At 32.0% G+C, this 15167-nt stretch overlaps 1 protein-coding gene across 1 annotated transcript; it reads left to right on the top strand.

Annotated features, from left to right (window-relative positions):
• Positions 1-943: 943 nt before the first annotated feature.
• Positions 944-13116, top strand: LOC135847365 (dnaJ homolog subfamily C member 16-like). Its single transcript, XM_065366846.1, has 13 exons — positions 944-1295; positions 1371-1440; positions 1526-1647; positions 1743-1873; positions 1970-2125; positions 2233-2416; positions 6339-6540; positions 6613-6832; positions 6904-7031; positions 7117-7379; positions 7457-7774; positions 7844-8051; positions 11525-13116. Exons 1-13 carry the CDS (start codon positions 1144-1146, stop codon positions 11684-11686), a joined length of 2316 nt encoding a protein of 771 aa, XP_065222918.1. The 5' UTR covers positions 944-1143; the 3' UTR covers positions 11687-13116.
• The last annotated feature ends 2051 nt before the right edge of the window (positions 13117-15167 follow it).

Below are 15167 nucleotides of genomic sequence, written 5' to 3'. Positions count from 1 at the left end.
CGTTTCTGCAGTCTGCACAAAAACCAGGGATGGAAGAGCCGGGAGCGAGCCAGAGCCAGAGTCTGAAAGAGCCGGATTTTTTGAGGAGCTAGAGCCAGAGCCAAGAGCCAAATAAAAGAAAGTGCAGAAAAACATCAAGAGCTCTCTTGCAAAAGAGCTCCTTATTTTACTCAAGAGAGCCATCATCACAAGGAGTCTTTAACCTTAAAAGAGCCAGAGCCGAGTGGGAGCCCACAAAAATTTTTCAGGCTCTTTGGCTCCCAAAAAGTAGAAAAAAAGGGGGGAAATGCGCACAATTTTATCAAAAATTCAACTTTTAACTCACATTTGTGAAGAAAATGAAGAATTTCTACGTTTTGTTTTCTCATAGAGAAATAGAATGAAAATAAATGCAGTATATTTTCATTTTTTTCATCGTTTTTCACTAATTTTAAATTCTAATTTAAAGAGCGAAGAGCCAGAGCTGGAGCTGGAGTGGGAGCCAAGAAATTGGAAGAGGGAGCTGAGAGTCAAAGAGCGGAGTCGGAAAGAATTGAGGAGCGAGCAAGGAGCCAAAGAGCTCATGTGAAGAAAAGGAGCCAAGAGTCAAGAGCGAGCCAGAGCTAAAACTTGCGTGGAGCTGAGCCAGAGCCAAGAGCGGGAGCCCTGAATTCAAGGCTCTTCCATCCCTGACAAAAACAAAAAATGTTTAGACCATTTCGACGTGAAATCTCATTTTCTTCAAGAAAAGTTCCCATCAAAATTCGCGTAAATCATTCATTTCTACTAAAAAGCCGAAATACCGAATTTCTTCCATCAAATTTTAATTAACCAAAATGCATATTTTTTTGATCCGTCTGTCTGTATACGTCACGCGATGGTAGCAAACCTGGTGAGAAGTGTGAGAACAAAAATGTCAATGATTGGTGACTCGTTTTTATCCAAGTTTTTATCTCAGTTCAATGTTCATTTCAGTCATTTGATAACTCTGATACTGAGTGATCTGATTAGTATTATTTACACTAATACTAATTTTCGTCTAAATTCCAGACAATTTAATTATATTTTAATTAGATCGCAGCTTACCTTGTAATGTCACATAAAATTCTGACCAATTTGAAATGTTATAAATGAATCTACTTCTTCTTCCAATGCTAAACTGTGATGAAACCAGTAACCGTTTGGGCTTTATTTATAATATTTATTGTAACTAGTTATGTCGAAAGTTATGGTATTTTACACAAAATTCTAAAAGTTAGCGAAGATGCTACCGTCGAAGAGATGCGTTTAGAATTCCATAAATTACTCAGACAATGGTAAGTAACACAATCCATTATCATTCAGCTGCACACCCTAAACCACTCGATTAATATCTTCATTGTTCTTCGCAGGTATAAAGCCAGCAAATCGTTTAGTTCGGAATCGGAAATATTACATCTGAAAATAGTTCAAGCTTATAAAGTAAGTTTCGTCGAACGTTATCTCTAGAGAGATTCTAGTACCTATACCTAGATGTGTTTTTAATGCTCGTATTATGTCTGCACAGGAACTGAAAACCGATATGGATATGGACTTTCGTGATAAACATTTACTGACGTCTGATTATTATAGAGCTACGATACAAAATTTGGATATGGATGTGCTTCATGGTATATCTGTTCCTTTGAGGTATGTCCTACGATGATTCATGATCATGAATAGCTTTCGTTAGGTCTTTTCATGTGGTATAATATAATTTCATGTGGAATATACTTACTTTACAGATTATACAACACAGAATTGATGCAGAACAGTAATAAAAGTCTTCATTTGGTTTTATTTTATACCGTTAATTCCTCCAGTACTCGAGTAATACACGAATGGTTCAATCTATTGGAAATTCTTACACCATTGGGTAAGGTATTACAGACTACAGTTTGTTGATCAATTGATCGAAATGTATTACGATGTTTCATTTTTTAATCGATGTTACTATCTGACCTCTTGACAGGTGTTGTGATGGTGACCATAAATCTGGATAAAGAAAGTTTCGAAGATTCTAAAAATATCATAGGAGAGTATCCTACTTCTTTCCCATACCTTTTATTGCTAGTTGATGGCGTAGCCATTCCTTATGATAGTGAATTCTATGATTTTCTGATAATGGGTAAGCTTGTGAGCTAAATACGAGTACTAGCTGCATATCACAAACACATTGTGTTTCAACTTTCGTTTACTTAACTATTTTATGTTATTTATTTTTAAAATTTTCAGATTTTATTCGCAAGAATCTACCTACCGATTTAATGCAAATAATTTCCGATAAATCTGCGAATAAATTCCTCAATTCGTGGCATACCGATAATAAAGTCAGAGCGTTATTATTTCAACAATCATTACCAGTTAGGTTACAGTATCTTCTGATTGCTTTCCTTCATCGCAATAGTGTGTTGTTCGGGTATGTGAAATTAATTTTAAAAACTCTCTGAAATGAGAAAAAAATACCCTATAGTACGTTTTTGGCAAATATGGAGTGATTACAACCACCTCTCGATCCTACGGGACAATTTTTTCATTATTTTTTTTTTCAAAAAGGGGATATTCAAAGGAACATTTCAAAGCAAACTTTCCGAAAAAAAGTTGGACCTACTAACGATATGGCTGCTATTTTGATTGACAGGTCAGCTAAAATAGGACATTTTGCTTTTCAACATGGGACTCGCACGAAATTTTTTGAACCGGATAAAGCTAGATCGAAAGAGCAAGGAAAAATACATCACTAGCCAAAATTTCAAATGCTGAAATGCATTTTTCGATTTTTGGTGAATTGAAAAAAAAATCAAATTTAAGCCAAAAATGAGAAAAAAACAAAATTTTACCAAATTGACCTAGAAATTCTAAATTTGGCGTGTACCCTATTTTCAACCCGCCAAATCGATTGGGAACGGTTTCCAACCGTTTTGAGCAGTTCTAGAGCCTCCAGCAGATTTTTGAAACTTGTAATTTTTACAAAATTTCATCAAATGAAGTTGGAAATCCGAAATTCACGCTGCATTCTGACTTAAACACGTTATTAAATCGACTGCTGGTGAGTTTTAGTCATGTTGGCCCCTCCAGCGAATTTTTGAAAATTCTTGGAGCCTCCAGTAGATTTTTGAAACTTGAAATTTCCACAAAATTTCATCAAATGGAATTCGAAAGCCAAAATTCATTCTGCGAACTAATTTCAATACGCTACTAATTCGACTGCAGGTGGATTTTTGGTCGTTTTGGAGTCTCAAGCAAATTTTTGGAGATTTTTGGAGCCTTCAGCAGATTTTTAAATTTAAAAATTTTCAAATCTCACGAAACGGAGTTAAACAATTGGAATTTATTCTAAAAACTAATTTCAATACGTTTGAAGTGAACTGTATATGGATATTTCAAGTCGTTCTGGAGCCTCCAGTGACTTTTTTAAATTCCGGAAGTCTCTACCAGATTTATGAAACTTGGAATTCTGATTAAATTTCAATCAGATGTAATTGGAAAACCGAAATTCCAACTTAAACCCGTTGTTACATCGAATTCTGGTAAATTTGAGTCATTTTAGTGCCTCCAGCGATTTTTCGAAAATTTCTAGAGCCTCCAGCAGATTTTTAAAGTAACCTAGAGAGCTTAAATTTGAGAAATCTCCTATTTTCGAACTTCAAAATCGATTGGAAACGCTTTCAAACCATTTTGAGCAGTTCTGGAGCCTCCAGCAGATTTTTGAAACTGGGAATTTCCACAAAATTTCGTCAAAAGAAGTTGGAAATCCGAAATTTACGCTGAATTCCTAACGCAACATGCTCTCGAGTCAAATGCTGGAGAATTTGAGTGATTTTGGTACCTCCAGCGATTTTTTGGAAATTTCTGGAGCCTCCAGCGGATTTTTGAAGCGACCTAGGGAGCTGAAATTTGAGATATTCCCTATTTTCCACCTTACAAATCCAAATCGATTGGAAATGCTTTCAACCCGTTTTGAGCTGTTCTGGAGTCTCCAGAAGATTTTTGAAACTGGAAATTTCCATAAAATTTCATCAGATGCAATTGGAAAGCCAAGATTAATTCAGCAAACCAATGCTATGAAGTCGACTGCGGGCGGATTTCAAGTAGTTTTGGAGCCTCCAGCGATTTTTTGAAAATTCTTGGAGCCTCCCGTAGATTTTTGAAACTTGAAATTTTCACAAAATTTCATCAAATGCAGTTGGAAAACCTAAATTCATTCTGTAAATTGATTTAAATACGTTATGAAGTCGACTGCAGGTAGATTTCAAGCCGTCTTGGAGCCTCCAGCGAGTTTTTAAAATTTCTGGAGCCTCCAGTACATTTTTGAAACTTGAAATTTCCACAAATTTTCATAAAATGCAGTTGGGAAGACTAAAATTTCTGTAAATGAATTTCAGTACGTTATAAAGTCGACTGCAGGTAGATTTAAAGTAGTTTTGGAGCCTGCAATAGATTTTTAAAACTTGAAATTTTTACTAATTTTCATCAGATGCAGTTGGAAAGCCCAAGTGCATTCTGTAAATTAATTTCAATACGTTATGAAGTCGACTGAAGTTGATTTTATTTCAACTTTGGATACCTATACAATGTCAAACCCTTTCCTCTTAACTATTCGACTTGTAAATTTTCAAAAAAAATTCGCCCTTACTTCGTTGGGCCATCATTTCTTCCTCTTTCAAATCGCTTTAGATGTGCTTTGGAAATTAAGCTTTTGACTCAAATTTCAAAAATATCAAAAATTGCCCAAAAAACAAGAGAAAATGACTTCGTTTTACTTCTCAAATGCCACATTTTCCAAAGTTTCTGCTTCGTTGGGCTCAGGTTGATTTACTTTCCTATTTCAAAATTTAAATTTCTAAAAAAATTTTGTTCCGATTTAAACAATTCCAGAACTGAAAAAATGAATTTATCACATCAAAAGTGATCTTGAATAATTTGTTAAATTATTAAGGTTTCAGAGTTTTTCCCCAATCCCCTGGCTTCGATCGCGATTATTCTTTTATTTTCTAAATTTATTCGAAAATTATTGTTTAAATTTAGAAAATGTCGAGGACTAGCAAAATCGATTTTACGTATAAAAAATAACGCTATTCAAGTTTTCGATGAATGAATTTTCAAAATCGTTTTCCTTTGCGTCACCGAGGTCGATTTTTTTTTCTTGTTCAAAAGTGAAATTTATAAAAAAAAATAATTTTAAAATTTGAAACAAACTTCTGACATCAAAAATTAGTTACCTTTTCAAGTTGAGTAACTTTGTTTTTTGAATTTTTATGAATTTTGGAGAGCTTTTCTCCTCGCTTCGTTCGGTGTTCTAGATTGTTTTGAAATTGAAAAATGCCACATCAGTGTTCAAAGGTGGCATTTTCTGAACGACCCTATCAAGTTGGAAAAATTTGTTGGAGGGGGAGGGGGCAAAAATTGTTTGGAAATTTTTTGTTTAAAATGGTAGTGATTTTCGTCTGAAAAATTCTGTTAAATACTCTGAAGCTACTTTGGAGGCTCTGGCGACTTTTTGGAAAATACTGGAGCCTCCAGCAGATTTTTCTATGCTGGAAATGTCTATAAAATTTAACCAAACAGAGTTTTAAATCCAAAATTTATTTCACACTCCAATTTCAGCACGCTATCGAGTCAACTGCAGGTTAAACCAGTCATTTTGGAGCCTCCAGCGAATTTCCGGAAATTACTGGAGCCTCCAGCAGATTTTTAACACTTGAAATTTAATTCCGAGCATTGAAAAATTTGCTGGAGCTCCAGGAATTTCCAAAAAGTTGCTGGAGGCTCCAGAACGACTTGAAATCTACCTTCAGTTGACTTCAAAGTGTATTGAAATTAGTTAACAAAATGAATTTAAGCTTTCCAACTCCATTTTGATGAAATTTTGTGGAAATTTCGAGTCCCAAAAATCTGCTGGAAGCTCCAGTAATCTCCAAAAATCTGCTGGAGGCTCCAGAACGACTTGAAATCTACCTTCAGTCGACTTTATAGAGTATTGAAATTAGTTTACAAAATGAATTTAAGGTTTCCAACTCCACTTGATGAAATTTTGTGGAAATTTCAATTTCCAAAAATCTGCTGGAAGCTCCAGAATTGATCAAAGCGGTTTGAAACCGTTTCCAATCTATTTCGCAAGTCGAAAATAGGGCATATGCTAAATTTAAGCTTTCCAGGTCAATTTGGAAAAAAATTGATTTTTTAAAAATTTTTATTGGCTCAAATTTGATTTTTAAATATTTACCAAAAATTGAAAAATGGCCTTAAAGGTGGTGCAATTACTCCATATATGTCATATGCCGGACTACTAAGTATATACGCAAGTGTGCTAATTTTCATATCAATTCTTACTTTTTTAGATTTATCGATATGTCAAATGATAACACGATAGAGATACGACAGAAAATGAACGCGTCACGTATTTTTGATACGTTACTATTATTTAAAGAAAATCAAGAAATACCTTGTAAAAAGCTCAGCTTACCTGTAATACCTGCAAAAGTTCTGAATAATACTCTATTTGAAAACAGTTTCTTGACATTGCCTCGAATCACTTCGCAGGTTAGAAAACGTAGCGAATACTGGAGATCTAAAAATGAATCGAACTTACGTTGATTTTTTTTCTTATTGCAGGAAATGTTCGATACCATTTGCCCGATAAATTCGCAATATTCCAAAATCCAAGCCTCGCTGTGTATAATTCTAGTCATTGAAAATTCCTTGCATGGCCGCGAATTCGACCCAAAAACCGTATTTCGAAGATTCATCGAAGAATATTCTCGTCATTTTAAAGAAGTCTCGTTTATGTACGTTTATAACGATTACCAACCAGGATTCGTTTTACCGATAGAAGGTCAGTATTGGTTGATTTTTACAAAATATGGATGTAGCATTTTGTGATGACTAAAATTGCCAATTTTTCAGACGAGTTTACGAAAAATTTAGGCAATGCGCCTCATGTTATCGCGTTGAAGAGAATCGATAAAGATCACGTGAAATATATGTTGCTGATGAACGGTCATAGTAATTGGGAAGATTATGAAAATATGAAGGTAAATACTAAATGAGCAACTATATCGTCGAATACAATCATTTTCATCGTAACATACTCGATTTTGATTTTTTTTCTTATCATAGGAACGTCTAAAGCTTTCCATCGAAGAAGTTATCGACGGAAAACAGTCATTGCTATTGGATACGTTTAAATTGAACGAATTCATCAACGAAAAGCCACCCGGATTGATATACAGAATTATGCACAGACTGCAAATGTACATAAATAAAATCACGTTGGAAAATTTCCTCCCTTATGTGATATTCGTCGTTACAGTAATTTATTTCGTGGCTTATTTCTCGACCCATTGGCGTAAAATCCGATGGACTGAAATGAACTTGAAATGGTAAGACCGGTTTTTACAGAAGAATTTGTAATCGAGATTTACGTGTAAATTTGTCTGTACTTCGATTATTGTCTTAGGTTCGATGTATTATTACTGAGTATGAATAACTTGATGGGACCGCCCGAAGAAGAAAAATACAAAAGAAGTTTCGAATTGAAAAAACGTGTTCCAAATTGTCACAAAAAAGATGGGCTATCGCCAGAAGTGTTCTTGAAAAATGGTAAATGCATAACTACTAGTCGCGAGCTTCGTTTACACGAGCTGAAAGCTGAAACCTATAACGGTATGGTGAGATTACTCAAGCCAGGATGTCGCACCATAATATTGATGTTTGATCGTGTTCGAGCTGATTTATTAGTATCGCAGTTTTATAAAGCTGTGTGGCCGTATCGCAAGTAAGTCTGAAGATCATTTTCATTGTACATACGATTTCCTGCGAGATATAAAATGTTAAAATTGTTTAGGAATAAAAATTTACTATTCGGATACGCGAATATGGAGAAGAAAGCTTCGCTGGAATGGTATTCAGAATTAGTCAAGGCTTGTCTTCCAGAGCAGCAAGAAATTGAAATTAATCCATATTTTTGTGCCGGAACTGTACTAGCGTTATCTGGAATGAGAAAGTATTTCTGCCTGTATCATATAAAACATCCGGGCATTTTGCCTAGTAAAGTAAGCCTAGCCGATTTGTATTCTTATTAGGATGTACCTTATTTTTCAAAGTTGGAATTTTTGTTCACCTCCCATCGACCAAAGTTGTTAACTCGGGTGAGAAAGTAATTCGATATTTTTTATTTTCCCCCCATCTGCCAAAATAAAGTGTTTTGGTACCCCCCCCCCCCCCAGTTGAAAAAAATGACAAAAAAATTTAATCTATAATAATTCTTTGTTTCTGCGTCTGAATTTTTCCAAATAATCCCTTTTTAAAGAAAAAACTCTCTTCGGTCCTTCAAACCACGTTGACTTTCTAGTAAGGGACCCTCACAGTTGAAAAATTACAAAAAATAAAAATACATACCCTACCTACATACAAATTATTTGAAAATTTGTCATTTCTGAGCAGAATGTTCCTATATTGGCCTTTTTTCACATCTTTTTTAGGGGCACACTAATTCTTGAAAGTTGTAAGCCCATAATTTTTTGTACCCCCTTTCCATTCTAAACCACTAATAAAAATTAATTTTCGCCTTTTCTGTTTAAAAAGTCGACTTTTTGTTCCAAACATTATGTTTTTTTGCCAAACTTGCTTATTAGGTTCTGTTTTTTCTTTTGTTAAATTTTCCCAAGTCAAAAAGTTTCAAAAGGTGTCAATTTTTGGAAAAATGGTAAAGAAGTGTCCATTTTTGGAAAAATTATCAATAAACCGAGTATTTTTAATAAAATTGTAAAAGGGGCCAACTTCTACCAAAATTGTCAAAAAATGTCTTTTTTTATGTGTATAACTGTCAAAGGAGCCAGTTTTTACCAAACTTATCGATCAGTCCTGTTTTTGTCAAGAATGACCAAAAAACCACTGCGTTTGCAAAAAAAAGTCAAAACAATAAAAATTCCCTGTTTTTTGTCATAATTGCCTACAAGGTTTTGTTTTTTTCCTGCCAAATTTCCCAAGTCAAATTGTGTCACTTTTTCAAAAAATTGTCAAAAAGTGTCAACATTTGAAATTTTTTTTCAAAAAGTGTCAACTTTTAAAAACATTGTCAAAAAATGCAAATTTTTGACAAAATTGTCAAAATTTCAATTTTAAACAAAATGTAATGAAGCGTAAATTTTTAAAAAATTGTCAAAAAGTGTCAATTTTTGAATGAAAAGTCAAAAAGGTGTCAATTTTTGTAATAAGTGTCAACATTTGAAAACATTGTCAAAAAGTGTCAATTTTAGAAAAGTTGTTGCAATAAAGTGTCAGTTTTTGAAAACTTTGACAAAATGTGTCAATTTTTGAAAAAAAATGTCAAAAAGTGCAATTTTTTAAATCATGTTAAAAATGTCAATTTTCAAAAAAGTTGTCAAAAAGTGTCAACTTTTGAAAAAATTGTCAAAAGTGCAAATTTTTGAATAAAAAGTCAAAAATTAATAATTTTTGAATCAAAATTCAAAAAGTCAAAAAGTGTCAATTTTTGGAACAAGTGTCATCATTTAAAAACATTGTCAAAAGGTGTCAATTTTTAAAAAGTTGTCGTAAAGTGCCAATTTTTGAAAACATTTTCAAAATGTGTCAGTTTTTTAAAAAAATGTCAAAATGTGTCAATTTTTGAAAAAAAAAATGTCAAAATGTGTCAATTTTTGAAAAAAAAATGTCAAAAAGTGTCAACTTTCTAAATTATATTAAAAAATGTCAATTTTTTAAAAAAGGTGTCATCAAGTGTCATTTTTTAAAAAAGGTGTCATCAAGTGTCATTTTTAAAAAAAATTGTCATAAGTGTAAATTTTTGAATAAAAAGTCAAAAGCCGTCAATTTTTGAATAAAAAGTCAAATACTTAATGTCAATTTTTGGAAAAAGTGGCAACATTTTAAAACATTGTCAAAAAGTGTCAATTTTTGAAAAAAGTGTAGAAAAGTATCAATTTTTGAAAAAAATACTTGGTGTCTAGTTTTGAAAAAATTGTCAAGAGGTATCCATTTTAGTCAGAGTTATCAAAAAGTGTCTAGTTTAGGTAAAGTTTTGAAGGGACCACTATTTTCCAAAATTATCAAGCAGGCTTGTGCTTGTCAAAGATTGGCCAAAAAACTTTTCCTTTTACCAAAGAAGTCAAAAAGTTGCCTGTTTTTTTGTCAAAATTGCGTACAATGTTCTAAAGCGTCAATTTTTGGATAAAAAGTCAAAATAGTGTCAATTTTTGGAAAAAGTGTCAAGTTTTGGAAAAATTGTCAAGAGGTGTCCATTTTAGTCAAAGCTATCTAAAAGATTCTAGTTTAGGTAAAATTTCGAAGAGGGGCAAATTTTTTCCAAACTTATCAAACAGTCGTGTTCTGTTAAAGATTGACCAAAAAACCATTGCTTTTGCCAAAAAAGTCAAAAAATACAGGTTTTTTTTGTCAAAATTGTCTTCAAGGTTCCGTTTTATTTCCTGTCAAATTTGTCGTAGTCAAAAAGTGTCAAAAAGCACAAATTTTTGAAAAATTGGTCAAAAAGTGTCCATTTTTGTGAAATTTTTTGTAAATTGTCAAAGGGGCCAATTTTTGCCAAAATTATCAAACAGCCCTGTTCGTGTCAAAATTGTTAAAACATTTCCGATAATCGTCGAAAGTGTCAGAGAGGGTCAATTTTTGGGAAGTTGACGAAAAGATGTAATGTTTTTTTTTCAAAATTCTCAGGAAGTAATTTTGTGATAAAATAGTCAAATGGTTGTAATTTTGTCAAAATTTATTAAAAATGCTTAAAAAGTCCTCTTTTCGTTTAAAAGTTTGCCAAATAAAAGTCATGTTTTTTTTTACCAAATTGTTTAAAAAGCTTTTTTGTTTTGTCAAATTTCATTCCTCCCATTTTTTCATTTTTTACAGTTTTTATGGCAATTTTTCTGTTCATGAAAGCCCCAAATAATGTTGGCCACCTACTTAGAGACCTCCAAATTAAAAAGATCAAAAAATTGAACTAATTGGTATTCTTTTTTCTTTTTTTTTTTTGAATTTAATCTCTCATATTTTTTAAAAAATTTACTCTTCTTCCTTAAAAACGCCCTACTTACTTACTTGTTTGATGTTTCATTTTCATTATCTGACAATTTGCAATAGACGCCGAAAGTGTTGTCAGTTACTGAAATAAATCTTATGGTCTCCTAAGTAATAATCTTGGCCAATTCAACTCATTTAGATACAATAAAACTTGAAAAATCAAATTGACTTATATAACTAACTATGGAATTAATTAGAAAGCACCAAGTTCCACTTTTTCATCGTTGTGGTGGAGAGAGGGAAGGGGGGGGGGTAAATTGAAATTTGAAAACATGTTTTTCTGGTATTTCAAATGAAAGTGGACTAAGTTTAAGGATTTTCATGACATGATTTTCTCACCTGAGGTAACAACTTGAGCGAATAGGAGGGAGAAAAAAACGAAAAAAAATTCCCACCATGTACGAGTAAGGTACACTCTAATTCTTACATTGAAGTTGATGAATTTTTGTGCTAAAATTTCGAAATCATTCAACAGGAAAAAGCTGAGAATTTTGTTAATATATCTACAAAATTCACCACCTACACGGACGAAGAGCTATTAAAAGGTTTACGAGAATGGCTGGATAAATTATTCGACGGATCGGGCTCCGTTATCCGTTATCGTGTCAACCATTGGCCGGAATTCAAAATTCTATAATCTCGATTCTCGATGAGCCAAGCATTTCTGCCGTTTTATCGCGTAAGAGATTTATTTTACATTTTTTATTTAGCACAAACGTTTTTATCCAATTGTAAGCTCTTTGTTTCTTCAAATGTTCAGTGTTCTGTACCTCCCTTTATTTTTAAACGTTCTGTTCATCGTGTAAATTTTTTTTGTTTTGTTCGCCGCGGCACGATATTTTAAATTATTTGTGAGCTATTTCATTTTTATACCTAATCATTTTTGCTAATTTGTAAATCGTCAATTTTAAGACATCGTTGTGTATTTTTGTTGTTATAGTATTTGTACCTTTTTTTTCTCCTCTTCGACATTACGAGTAGGTAGTTTATTTATGTTGATTGGATGATCATTGTAAATTCCAACGGAATTCGAACTTTTTATCCCTATTGTTAGATAAGTGATATGCTTATATGTACCATTGTACCTATTACGTATGTCAGTTTATACTAGCTAATTGCAATATCATCTGGTTTCCCATGACGAACAAACCTAGTCCAAATTGCTGTGTAGATAGAGGAAAGTTGACTTGTGATTTCGACGCTGTAATTCCTCGAATTCATTTTCGGCTGTAGATTTTAATTTTAATTTTTCGTTTTAGTTTCAACTTTTGATTTTATGATCAGAATTTTCAGTTGAATTGTCAGTTTATGATTTTATTTTCAGTTCTAAACTTCGTTTTCAGAGTTTTTGGTTTCATTTCATTTTTTAAATTCATTTTCAATTTTCAATTTTTTGTATGATTCGGTTTTTGATTTTATTTTAGGTTAATTTTCAGTTTTCAATTAACATTTTAACTCTTGATTATTTCATTTTTTTGCTTTATTTTCAAAATTCTCAATTTTATTCTCAGTCAGTTTCTAATTTTATTTTCAGATTTCCGTTTTATTCACATACTTGGTTGTAAGTTTTATTTTCAATTTTCTTATATTTATTTTCAAAATTTCCAATTTCATCCCAAGTTTGCAATTTTCTTTTTCGAGTTTTTCGATTCAACTCCCAATGTCGGATTGTTCAAAATCCTTGTTAGTGTTGCCAACACTCAAAAACCCAATTTCACTTTTCGCACTTGAAGGTGACTGCGCAGTATAAGACAACTTTCCCCTATAAGTAATAACTTTCGCTTTAATTTATTATAACTGCCGGACCATCATTGTACCTATTTTATTTTAAGCGTTGAAATTTGTTCAGGTTAGTTTTACTTAATTTCTTTTTCACTCTTTAATGTCATTTTATCTACAAAGTAATACAACACTCAGTATTCTCTACCGAATGAAAAATACTACCTATTTTATTATTAATTCTAGTCAAGTCAGCGCGTTATCTTTATTAGTCTCAAATCTACGTCATTTTTTAAAAATTAATCTATGTGTACAACGTTTTAATTAAAGCATTTTGAATATCGTTGATTTTTTCGTATTTTTTTTTCTTTACGATGATGTGAGGATCGTCGAGTGGGGGGGGGGGCAAAGAAGACGGTTTGCCCTCGGCTCGAAATTTTGTATAAAAAAAGAAGCTTAAATACCATATTCTGTATTCAGTATTATTGCAAAAGTAATACTTTTTGACACATCATCCAAAAATTGACACCTTCTGACAACTTTTCTAAAAATGGATACTTCTTAACTATTTTGCTAAAAATTTACACTTTTTGACATTTTTTCGCCAAAATGAACACTTTATATACAATTTTGACAAAAATGAACACAATCTTGACTTTTCCCCAAGAATTAACACTTTTTGACTCCCCTCTAAAATTGACATTTTTTCTGAAATATAAACACTTTTTTAAAATTTTAATACAAATGAAAACATTCTTGATTATTTTTCCAAAAATTGCCTTTTTAACAATTTTTTACCAAAAAGAACACCTCTACACATTTTGATAAAAATGGACACATTCTTGACTATTTTCCCAGAAATTGACACTTTTTGACTTTTTTAAATCCAAAATGGACACTTTTTGACTTCCCCCCCCCCAAAATGTACACTTTACATACAATTTTGACAAAAATGAACACAATCTTGACTTTTTCCCGAAAATTGACACTTTTTGGCTATTTTTTCCAAATATTGTACCTTTTTGCTCCCTTCCTCAAATTGACACTTTTTGACAACTGTTCTGAAAATTGACACTTGGTGACATGTTCCCCCAAAATGAACATTTTTATACAATTTTGGTAAAAAAAGGCACATTCTTGATTACCTTTCCAAAAATTGGCACTTTTCGACTACTACTTTTGTTCTAAAATGAAACCTTTTTGAACGTTTTTTCAAATTGACTTTTTTTGACAACTATTCCTAAAATTTGCACGTTTTTGAAAATTCTTCTTAAAAGTTAAAATTCACACCATTTTGACAAGTTTTCAAAAAATTGACACTTATTTTTGACATTTTTTTCCAAAATGAACACTTTTATACATTTGGATAAAAATGGACACATTCTTGGCTATTTTCCTAGAAATTCATACTTTTTGACTTTTTTAAAATCCAAAATTGACACTTTTTGACTTTTTCTTACAAAATGAACACTTTTATACAATTTTAACAAAAATGAATACATTCTTGACTTTTTTTTTTCAAGAATTGATACTTTTTGACTGTTTTTTCGAAAATTAAACCTTTTTGACTCCCCTTGCTCCCAAAATTGACACATTTTTAACAATTTTTTCTAATATAGCCCCTTTTTTACAATTTTGACAAAAATGACACACTTGAATATTTTGGCAAAAATTGAACCTTTTTGACTATTTATTCAAAAATTGAACCTTTTGCACTCCCCTTCTCCCCAAAACTGACACTTTTTGATTCCCCCAAAAATTGACACTTTTTGACAATTTTTTCTATAAGAAACACTTTTTTACAATTTTAACAAAAATGAACACATTCCTGATTATTTTTCCAAAAACTGCACTTTTTCAACTACTTTTTTCAAAATTTGAACCTTTTTTATTTTTTTGTCCAAAATTGACACTTTTTGACTTTTTTCTCCAGAATGAGCACTTCATGCAATTTTGACAAAAGCGAACACAATCTTGACTTTTCCCCAAAAATTGACACTTTTTGACTATTTTTTCAAAAATTGAACCTTGACTTTTCCTCCCAAAATTGACACTTTTTGACTACCCTCCAAAATTGACACTTTTTGACTTTTCCTCCCAAAATTGACACTTTTTGACAATTTTTTCTGAAATGAACACTTGTTTACAATTTTAACAAAAATGAACCCATTCTTGATTATTTTTCCAAAAATCTACACTTTTTTTGACTACTTTTTCAAAAATTGAACCTTTTTGACTTGTTTATCGACAATTAACACTTTTTGACTTTTCCCCACAAAAATGAACACTTTTATACGATTTTGACAAAAATAAATACAATCTTGACTTTTTCCCAAAAATTGACACTTTTTGACTATTTATTCGAAAAGTGAACCTTTTTGACTCTCCCCCCCATCAAA

The sequence above is a fragment of the Planococcus citri genome, chromosome 1, assembly GCF_950023065.1.
Source record: "Planococcus citri chromosome 1, ihPlaCitr1.1, whole genome shotgun sequence".
NCBI lineage: Eukaryota > Metazoa > Arthropoda > Insecta > Hemiptera > Pseudococcidae > Planococcus > Planococcus citri.
The sequence above is the reverse complement of the archived record's forward strand: the minus strand, read 5'-3'. Positions and strand labels throughout refer to the sequence as shown.

Bases quoted from the DNA above. Each gene is read 5' to 3' on its own strand.
- LOC135847365 (XM_065366846.1), top strand. From the start codon at position 1,144: ATGAAACCAGTAACCGTTTGGGCTTTATTTATAATATTTATTGTAACT. The intron at 6,833-6,903 runs GTCAGTATTGGT...CCAATTTTTCAG, and splicing joins ATTCGTTTTACCGATAGAAG to ACGAGTTTACGAAAAATTTA. The intron at 7,380-7,456 runs GTAAGACCGGTT...TTATTGTCTTAG, and splicing joins ACTGAAATGAACTTGAAATG to GTTCGATGTATTATTACTGA.